At 32.4% G+C, this 11,258-nt stretch overlaps 1 protein-coding gene across 1 annotated transcript; it reads left to right on the top strand.

Moving 5' to 3' along the window:
* Positions 1-1,006: 1,006 nt before the first annotated feature.
* On the top strand, positions 1,007-3,345 carry LOC139524485 (uncharacterized). The gene is made up of 2 exons (XM_071319277.1): positions 1,007-1,127; positions 1,875-3,345. Exon 2 carries the CDS (start codon positions 1,988-1,990, stop codon positions 3,200-3,202), a length of 1,215 nt encoding a protein of 404 aa, XP_071175378.1. The 5' UTR covers positions 1,007-1,127; positions 1,875-1,987; the 3' UTR covers positions 3,203-3,345.
* Positions 3,346-11,258: the final 7,913 nt, after the last annotated feature.

Below are 11,258 nucleotides of genomic sequence, written 5' to 3'. Positions count from 1 at the left end.
CCATGAATAAACTTTTTTTTTAATTATTATTTATTGATATCAGCTCTGGACATTAATATTCTTAAAAGTGAAACTGTTGTAAGTGATGGTATAACAATTATTTAAAACAAATTCCTTAAATGATTTGTGAAAAGAAAGTTTCATTTTATGTATCAAAATGTGTAACAAGTGATTATTTAAATCCCCACTTGAAGGCCTCCGATAGACTGAGTGAGCATAAAATCATTTGATAAAGAAGAATGACATACAACTTTAATATTTAGATTACGTAATTAAGACGGATAACAAAGAGTCATGTAAGTGCTAAATTATTTACTTTAGATTATGTACCTTACATGTAAATTAAGGCTTTTGTTAAACAACCTTTTCCTATTACTCATGTGTGAAATTGTTTATAACACCTGTCACCCATGACTGGATTATTGACCAACCAGTGAAAATAGGTTGTGGTCAAGGGAGCTAAATTACAAGGTAATTTTTGATTGGTGAAAACAGGAGAAAGTTAAGAAATCAGTGATCATGTGACCACGCCCGCATGGAAACAATCTATGTTTTCAACGGTCACTTTGATTACTGATTTCAAATAATAAACATCAATATTTACTAGAACTTTCTCTTGTTTTACACCAGGTAAGTTGAAATATATTTTTTGTATTTTTTGTTTTACTTAAATTAAAGAGTTTAAACTACCTTATATTTTTGGAAAAGCCAACTAAAGTTAAAATTCATTTAAGAAATTCACTTAAATTATTTGTATATATTTTGTAAAGATTTTATTTGTTTCCATTGAGATTAATTATTTTTATGTTGGTTACGCTAAGGACGCGATGCTTTTTATTTATGTAAACAATTGGAAAACGTTTCAAGAAGTTATTAATTCAAATCTATTTTATGTTTAGAAACATTTAGTTAACTTTATAATAGTTATTTGAAAAAGTTTATTTAAAGTTCGGAAATATTTCATATTGTATCCGTAGTAACTTTAAGTATTACAATGTCCAGGGGAGATAATTTGTAATTTTTATTTGCCGGGAGAAATGTCTTTTGTTGATAAAGCAATGATTATAGAGTTAGATCGAAAGCTAAATAACAAGGACATGAAACCTTATTTTCTACTTTATATTTCTGTAAGTTGTGTTTTATATTTTGTATATAAATAGATTGCTTATTTAGTTCATAAATTAGGTTTTGGAAAGCGACACTTGTCCGCAAGATTTCAGTTTGTTTACAAAATAGTTTGAACATTTTGAATTGACTTTTGAACTTATATTTAAATTGAATTTAGTTAATTTTATTGTATAACACTCATACACGGAACTCGTGACAGAAGTACATGTTGTTGCTAAGCAACATGGGTATATTCTTTATTTTAATATTTTGTAAAAAAGAGTAAATACTGTTTAGGAATTATGCAAAGTTATATTACATACCAATTTATTCAGAAATAAATTGTATTTGGTATTGGATTTTATGCGATTAAATATAGAAATAGTTTGGCAAAGATTTTATTAATTTTAAAGGTTTATTATTTCCATAGCAACAAGTTATTATACAAAACATTTTAAATTAAGCATTCTTTTTAGTTGAAATGATTCGGTTTATTTAACATATTGTATTATGCATTAACCTGTGCGTTAAGTTTTGTTAAGCGGTTTCACTTGATAAAATATAGTTTGGGCAAGTTTTATTTAATTAGTTAAAATTTGCATAGAGTTATGTCCCTTAATTTAGTTCATTTGTGAAATTCTAAATTTATTATCAACATGATCAAGTGAGACTTGCTATTTTATTGTGTAAAATCTGTAGCACTTTGATTACTGATTTCAAATAATAAACATCAATATTTACTAGAACTTTCTCTTGTTTTACACCAGGTGCTAAAAGTCATCAGACACAGCACAGAAAGTCGGTACAACATTTGGTGGAGAGACCGAAAGATCCAAAGCTAGTCCCAAACAAGTAAGAAGATAACATCAGTACCATACAAATGCCAGCATCACTGAATAGCTACCTTCTCCGAAGTCAAGATACTATAAGACCAGAAGCAAGAGTGCATCAACAAGCAACGGAGACAACAGCTTCAACATCAACAGGTCCTGTCCTATTAATAGAAAATACGTCAACCTTGACCACACCAACAGCATCAGCAACATCAACTGCATCAACAGCAACATCAACAGTATCAACTGCATCAACATCATCAACACCTGCAGTAGTCCAAGTGATTAGAGAAGTAAGTGTGAACATGCCTTCAGGAATTAACCTCAACAATTATGATGGGAAATCATCTGCATCACAATGGTGGGGATACTTTATACGATGGACCCTCATACAAAAAATGTGCGAACAACAACAGTGTAATTCCTTCCCATTCTTTATGGCAGATGGTATTCCAAAACAATGGTTTGCAACACTTTCAGAAACTGTGCATAATTCATTACAGCTATTAAAGGATGAATTTTTCAAACGCTTTGAAAAATCACAAGGGCTGTTTGATGTTAACATTCTCCAATTAAAACAAGGCCAAAATGAAAGAGTGGATGAGTTTATGGCGCGATTACAAGAAAAAACCACAGGACAGGACATTCCTGACAACATAAAGATAGGCATTGCAATTCAAGGTTTTAGAGGGGAGATAGGGAAAACAGTCCACAACACTTTTCCAAAGCCAGTTACATTGGAACAATTAAGGGCCATTGCAGAAAATGCAGAGAAATCGGAACAACTTGTACCAGCATCGTCAATAACTGCTGATACGATTGCAGCAATACTGGAGGCCAAGATGCAGGAACCATTAGAGGAAATTAGAAGACTACATACCTCGATTAACATGGCAAAACCAAACCAGCCTCAACAACAGAACAAACCCAGGTACAACAAACCAAGACCAAACTATCGACAAGGACAGGGTTACCAACAACACGCTTTTGTACCGCAACAACAGTACATTCAACAACAGCCAGTAGTGTATAATGGACAACAGTACAGCCAACCAATGCCAGCAGCAGTACAGAATCCATATCACCAGCAGCAGCAACAACAACAACAAGATGATGGTTCATGTGAAAATTGTGGTATGTTTTGTGGTACTAATTGCCCAGCAAGAAATAAAGAGTGTTTTAATTGTCATAAGCTAGGGCATTATGGTCGTAAATGCAGAGGTTCACAAAAATCTGGTCAAAACCCCCCTTTTCACCGCTAGGGATTCGCGCCTGTCCCTAGGCATTTGTCAAAGGATAGGCACAGAGGTAGAAATTCTTTTGCAGAGGTAAATTTGGTATTGCCTATGCAGAAAAATACTTCAATTATTGATATCAATGGCAGAAAAACACATGCATTGATTGATACTGGTGCAGAAATTACTTGCTGTAGTTTTGATTTTTATAGCAAGTTGGCCCTTTCTGATAAACTTTTGCAATCAGATATTCCATCAATTAAAGGTGTAAGTGGACATAGGTTACAAGTGCTAGGAAAAGTTAATTTACCAATTTCATTTAAAGGTGCTGTTTTTAATTATCATGTTTATGTTATAGATGGGCTACATCATTCTTTTATAGTAGGTTGGGATTTTTTACATGCAAACAAGATTAATATTGATTTTTCTAAAAGTGTATTACAGGTACCAGATAAAGAAAATGCAGATATACCTAAAGTATGTATGATACAGACGTCTAGTACTGGTCTTGCTAGAACGTATTACCCTGTCACTATTTCTCCATTTTGTGAAATGAATGTTGGTGTCAAAATTTCAAAAAGAAATTCAGGAGAAATAGTTCTTTTGGAACCAGTAAGTAATTTAGCGGATTCCAATCTTACGAGTGCTAAATGTTTGGTCAAAATTATTAAGAAAAGAGCGGTCATAAGATTGATGAATCCTACAAATCAGAAAATACACATTCCCGCAACAAAAGTGCTTGCTTCTGTATCAGACATCGATTCAAATTGTATTCATGATTTAGATAATAACATGATGAGACTGTCATTACAAAAGTGAGAGGGTTAGCGCTATAGAACCAGGTTTAATCCACCATTTTCTACATTTGAAAATGCCTGTACCAAGTCAGGAATATGACAGTTCTTGTCCATTCGTTTTTGATGCGTTTTGTTATTTGATTTTGCCATGTGATTATGGACTTTCCCAATTGATCTTCCTCTAAGTTCAGTATTTTTGTGATTTTACTTTTTATGCCATCTGTTGCTAGTTTACAGCAAACTAAGGAAGCCAAGGAACCTATTAATTTTGATTTCAGCACATCTGATTTGAATTCTGAGCAGAGACAGAAAATGCAGACATTTCTAGCTTCATATAGAGATATTTTTGCTACTAATTTATCTGAATTAGGTTTTACTAATAGGTACAAGCACAGAATTGAAACTTTTAGGGATTCCAGGCCAGTCAAAATGGGATTCTATAACCAGTCTCCTCATATGCATAAAGAAACAGAAAAGCATTTGGTAGAAATGAAGAAAAACAACATCATCAAAGAATCAACTAGTGAGTATCATTCACCTGTTATATTAGTGAAAAAGAAAACTGCACCGGGTCAGCCTCAGCAGTACAGATTTTGTGTGGACTTTAGAAAATTGAACCTTCAAACAAAAAATTCGTCCTTTCCAATTCCACGGCTAGAAAACGTATTTGACACGATTGGTGAAGTGCAGCCTCAAATTCTGAGTTGTCTTGACCTTCACAGTGGATTTTGGCAAGTCGAGATGGACGAGGAAACAAGACATAAATCTGCTTTTATAACTCGCAATGGTGTCTATGAATTTCTGAGAATGCCTTTTGGTCTTAAAAATGCTCCTATTAGTTTTCAACAGCTCATGTCTAATGTTTTACGTGGTCTAAATTGGCAATTTGTTTTAGTTTATGTGGATGATATTTTGGTATTTAGTAGGAGTTTTGAAGAGCATCTTTCGCATCTAGAACAAGTTTTCACTCGTCTTCGTGATGCAAATCTCACATTGAAACCAAGCAAATGTGTGTTTGCAGCAAAAGAGGTGAAATACTTAGGGCACATCATTTCAAAAGAAGGTATTAAGGTGGATCCTGAAAAGACAAAAGCTATTAGTACTTTTCCTGTCCCTACAAGACAAAAACAGGTCCGCTCATTTTTGGGAATGTGCAATTATTATCGACGCTTTGTTGATTCATATTCTAAGATTGCCACTCCTTTAAATGGGTTGTTAAAGAAGGAAAGAGAAAGAAGTTTTAAATGGAATAGGGAATGTCAAGTAGCTTTTGACAATTTAAAACTAGCTTTATTAACACCTCCTGTCCTGGCTTACCCTGACATGAATAAACCCTTTATGCTGACTTGTGATGCTTTAAATTCAGCTATTGGTTTTGTTCTAGGTCAATTAGACAGTCAGAGAAAAGAGCGTGTCATTGCTTTTGGTGGTAAAAGTTTATCCAAAACTGAACAGGTTTGGAATACAACTGAAAAAGAGTGTTATGCAGTAGTTCAAGGTGTAAAAACATTTAACACTTATCTTGCTACTGGCAAATTCACTATATATACTGATCACAAAGCATTGACATATCTTATGAACCAGAAGGCAAATACAGGTAAACTTACAAGATGGGCAATGGACTTGCAGCATTACAATTTTGAGATTAAGTATAGAAAAGGTTGTAACAATCAAGTAGCTGATGCTCTCAGTAGACGCTCATATCCTGAACAGCCTGACGATGAAAATGAAGTCGCAGCTGTAAAGGTATCTGAAGTGAATACTAGAACAGAAGCTAGTGGCAATGATAAGACTTTTGAGAGTATCCAAGTGGAATTCTTTTATGATAATTACACTATGGTTGCTCCATTAGATCCCGTTATTGCCAGACCAGAATTGTCAAACCTTCCTGCTATTGCAAAGTTGCAACAAAATTGTCATGATTTTGGAAATATGTACAAATTTCTTACTCAGGGTATTCTTCCTGCAGACAATGATCAGAGTTCAAAAGTTCAAAAATCTGCTCAAGATTACTCTATCTGTAATAATGTTCTGTATAAATGGTTTCAGAAGAGAGTCGGAGTTGACAATGGTGAAAAGTGGATTAAACAATTATGTCTCCCTCAAGCTCTTAGAGAGGATGCTCTTTTAAGTTATCATGATAGTTTCGTAGGTGGTGCACATCTTGGGATCGAACGTGTTTATCATGCTTTGAGTCTTAAGTACTTTTGGCCTAAAATGCACCAAAGTATTGAAAACTACATTCGATCATGTGATCGCTGTCAGAGAATTAAAAGAGATACAAAGGGTAAGAAACCACCTCTTAATCCTCTGCCAGTTGACACAACCTTTGAAAGATGGCATATGGATTTTCTGAAACTCAGTAAAACTAACGAAGGTTATTCTTATGTGTTGCTTTTAGTAGATTCTTTTTCTAAATGGAGTGAGGCCTTTCCTATGAAAACTCAAGAAGCTTCTGAGGTTGCAAAGGTTTTATTTCGTGAAATTATTAGTCGTTATGGTGCAATGAAGTGTCTAGTCACAGATCTTGGTAGAAATTTTGTATCGAATTTGGTGAATGCTTTGTGTGAAATGTTGAATATTACAAGGCATCATACAAGTTCCTACCATCCCCAGACAAATGGATTAGTGGAAAGGACCAATAGTACACTTATACAGGCAGTCAGAGCTTATAGTGATAAGGACCAGAACAATTGGCCAAATAAACTCCCCGGTATTTTAATGGCATTTAGAAATTCTCCATCTACTCAATCAACAGAGTATTCTCCCTTTTCAATGGTGTTCGGCAAGGAGATGAACTTACCTTTTGACGCATCTGTTTTGCCAAAAGACAATCTGTCAAAAGATGCAAAACACCATTTAGAAGAAATAATCTCAAACCTCAAAATTACCCAAGATTTGGCGGCTGAAAATATTAAGCTTAAACAAGCAAAAATGAAAGAACGATACGACAAAAATACCAAAATTCCTGAATTTAGGCTTAGAGATAAAGTTTTACTTAAAGAACATGTGGTCCCTGTCGGTCGTTCACCAAAATTAGTTGATAAATTTAATGGTCCTTATTACATAACTAACTGTGGGCCGAATTTCACATATAAATTAAGACGCTGCAGTGACCAGAAGGAAGTTAAAGCTATGGTCAATGCGAGCAATCTTAGACAATATGTTGATCCCACTGATTTCCGTGACCCGCCACAAGCTCCAGAACGTCCAGTTCCAGATAATCCACCCAATGCACAAAATAACCCACTTGCAGATAATGATCAAGATGATCAAATTGCAGACGATGAGAGTACAGATTCAGATACTAACAGTGATAATGGAGATGAACCAAACAATGTCATAGATGATACGTTTCATGAGGTTGAGACACTACTAAATACAAGGAAAACAAGAGGAATACAGTATTTTCTTGTGAAATGGAAAGATGGTTCCAAACCGACATGGGAACCAAAACAGAATATTGGAGAGGGATTGATACATGAATACTTTACGAGGAAAACAAAAAAAGGAAGGAGGAGAAAACAGAAAAAATATTTTACAAGGCCATAGGTGAAAACAAATTACTGTACAAAATTTCACTGGAATAACACAGATAAAGCTTTGATGGCGAATAACTCACTTACATTCAAATAATCTGGATTGAACTCCAGTTTCGAATCTGCGCAGTGGACCTTTCTTTAATTATTTGACCCTTTGATTAACATTTTTTTTCTAATTTCAGAAATTTGATAGGCAAATTATGATGTGAAGTCAAACCTAACAGAATGCATATGTGTTTTGTTGTCAGTAGTGCTAGAGTACGGCCGTGCTCATTCGACTAATCATCTTCTTTTTTTAATTTTAGCAATTTAGTGTCCTGAGAAACTAGAATCCATTCCAATATTATAGTTATGTATGATGAAGTTAAGTGTTCAGTGAAATGTTACCAAGAGCCAAAGTGGAGGAGTTTAGAGCGTATTAATGTTTAGTTTATTTCTTTTTGTAGGATTTAGAACACAAACATTTAAACATATTTTTAGATTACATTATACTATAGAGATTGCAGATCATGAGATTGCAGATCATGCGCTTGCAAGAAGTGAGCATGCAATGAATGATTCATGTTTTATATTTGAATTTTATATTGTTATATTGTCTATTAATATGAAAATGTATTGGTACTTTGACTTTTCTGTTGCACTAAAGCACCTGGTTTACTTGATTTTTCATTATCGGAAAACTGCATCAGTACTATTTTTAAAACACACATATTTTAGTGTGAAGTGTTAATCTTCCTCCTCATATGCAAATTGGTACCGTAATACTTATTAAATGCATATTTGCAAACAAGCAATACCTCAGTGCCTCCCCGTTACAAGTGTATTAACATACATACTTTGAAATTTTGGAAGTGTCTTATTGAATATCTGCAATTATGACCATACATATATGTATTTTTAATGTTTTAACTTAAGTAATTTATGGGCATTAGATCACAAAACTACATTCACATGATTGTGATATATAAACATTGACTCTATATGAACTTTTACATTATGTTTATCATACTTTTATTCTTTTTACATGTATATATATATAATTATTATTTTTATTTTATCAGTTCAGATGATGTTTCAAATTCAAGCTTTGGGACAAAGCTTAGTGAGGTTGAGGAAGAGTTGTTATAGAAAAATTATGAATTGCCAAAGACAAAATTTTAATATAACAGACCAAAACTTAAGTGAAAATTATTCAATTTTTACAATTTGAGTTAAAGTATTTTGAAGTTTAAATTTTATTTTATTTTCTAAAATTTCTCCTTACATAAGTTACATTATTTTTGGAATGTTAATTTTTGATAAAGAAGAATGACATACAACTTTAATATTTAGATTACGTAATTAAGACGGATAACAAAGAGTCATGTAAGTGCTAAATTATTTACTTTGGATTATGTACCTTACATGTAAATTAAGGCTTTTGTTAAACAACCTTTTCCTATTACTCATGTGTGAAATTGTTTATAACACCTGTCACCCATGACTGGATTATTGACCAACCAGTGAAAATAGGTTGTGGTCAAGGGAGCTAAATTACAAGGTAATTTTTGATTGGTGAAAACAGGAGAAAGTTAAGAAATCAGTGATCATGTGACCACGCCCGCATGGAAACAATCTATGTTTTCAACGGTCACTTTGATTACTGATTTCAAATAATAAACATCAATATTTACTAGAACTTTCTCTTGTTTTACACCAGGTAAGTTGAAATATATTTTTTGTATTTTTTGTTTTACTTAAATTAAAGAGTTTAAATTACCTTATATTTTTGGAAAAGCTAACTAAAGTTAAAATTCATTTAAGAAATTCACTTAAATTATTTGTATATATTTTGTAAAGATTTTATTTGTTTCCATTGAGATTAATTATTTTTATGTTGGTTACGCTAAGGACGCGATGCTTTTTATTTATGTAAACAATTGGAAAACGTTTCAAGAAGTTATTAATTCAAATCTATTTTATGTTTAGAAACATTTAGTTAACTTTATAATAGTTATTTGAAAAAGTTTATTTAAAGTTCGGAAATATTTCATATTGTATCCGTAGTAACTTTAAGTATTACAATGTCCAGGGGAGATAATTTGTAATTTTTATTTGCCGGGAGAAATGTCTTTTGTTGATAAAGCAATGATTATAGAGTTAGATCGAAAGCTAAATAACAAGGACATGAAACCTTATTTTCTACTTTATATTTCTGTAAGTTGTGTTTTATATTTTGTATATAAATAGATTGCTTATTTAGTTCATAAATTAGGTTTTGGAAAGCGACACTTGTCCGCAAGATTTCAGTTTGTTTACAAAATAGTTTGAACATTTTGAATTGACTTTTGAACTTATATTTAAATTGAATTTAGTTAATTTTATTGTATAACACTCATACACGGAACTCGTGACAGAAGTACATGTTGTTGCTAAGCAACATGGGTATATTCTTTATTTTAATATTTTGTAAAAAAGAGTAAATACTGTTTAGGAATTATGCAAAGTTATATTACATACCAATTTATTCAGAAATAAATTGTATTTGGTATTAGATTTTATGCGATTAAATATAGAAATAGTTTGGCAAAGATTTTATTAATTTTAAAGGTTTATTATTTCCATAGCAACAAGTTATTATACAAAACATTTTAAATTAAGCATTCTTTTTAGTTGAAATGATTCGGTTTATTTAACATATTGTATTATGCATTAACCTGTGCGTTAAGTTTTGTTAAGCGGTTTCACTTGATAAAATATAGTTTGGGCAAGTTTTATTTAATTAGTTAAAATTTGCATAGAGTTATGTCCCTTAATTTAGTTCATTTGTGAAATTCTAAATTTATTATCAAGTGAGACTTGCTATTTTATTGTGTAAAATCTGTAGCACTTTGATTACTGATTTCAAATAATAAACATCAATATTTACTAGAACTTTCTCTTGTTTTACACCAGGTGCTAAAAGTCATCAGACACAGCACAGAAAGTCGGTACAACAGAATTACTAATTAACGTTTTACCGTCGACCACACTGTTATGAATTTGATTCTAATTGCAGGATAAAGACAATAACTGTTTAGTGTCTTTAAATATCAGCTGTATTTGTACTCGGCTCGAAACAGGTGTAGTAGCTCGCTAAAAGCTCGCATACACCTTGTTTCCAAGCCTCGTACAAATACAGCTGACATTTAAAGACACTAAACAGTTATTGTATATATACATATACAAGTTTAAATTGAAAACTACGTTCAAACCTATGATTGCGTTGGATAAAAATCGCAATTTTTATACGTGTGCATGTAAAACAAATTTCGTTGTAGAATGGTCTAAATACAGCATGAACAACATTTTCCAAAAGACCAAAAAAATGAAAAAGTATATTTAAACAAAACGCATTTGACTAACAGGTCGAACAACTGATGTTCTTTAACCCTGCTGACTGCCATTGTCGATTGCCTAATAAAATTGATAACAAGATGTAACAAAATGAATCTTAATGTAAATTTAATACTAAACAGAAAACTATAAACTTCTGGCCAAGATGTTATGGCACAAACATGAGGTGTCAATATTGTTTTTGTACACCAGATCCGGATTTCGACAATAAATGTCTTCAGTGATGTTAGGGATCGAAACGGTATTTGGAAGGCCATATAATTAACCCTCAATTAAAGAGAGACTCTTGAATTTTAAGAGTCATATATAAGTACGTCTGAGCCAGTGACAACTCTACAACAGATTTATCCAGCTGATCTGTAAGAATAA

The sequence above is a fragment of the Mytilus edulis genome, chromosome 5 (assembly GCF_963676685.1).
Source record: "Mytilus edulis chromosome 5, xbMytEdul2.2, whole genome shotgun sequence".
In the NCBI taxonomy this organism is placed as follows: Eukaryota; Metazoa; Mollusca; class Bivalvia; order Mytilida; family Mytilidae; genus Mytilus; species Mytilus edulis.
Note: the sequence above shows the minus strand (reverse complement) of the source record. Positions and strands in the feature narration are given on the sequence as shown.

Coding starts and splice junctions, on each gene's coding strand:
- LOC139524485 (XM_071319277.1), top strand. CDS start 1,988: ATGCCAGCATCACTGAATAGCTACCTTCTCCGAAGTCAAGATACTATA.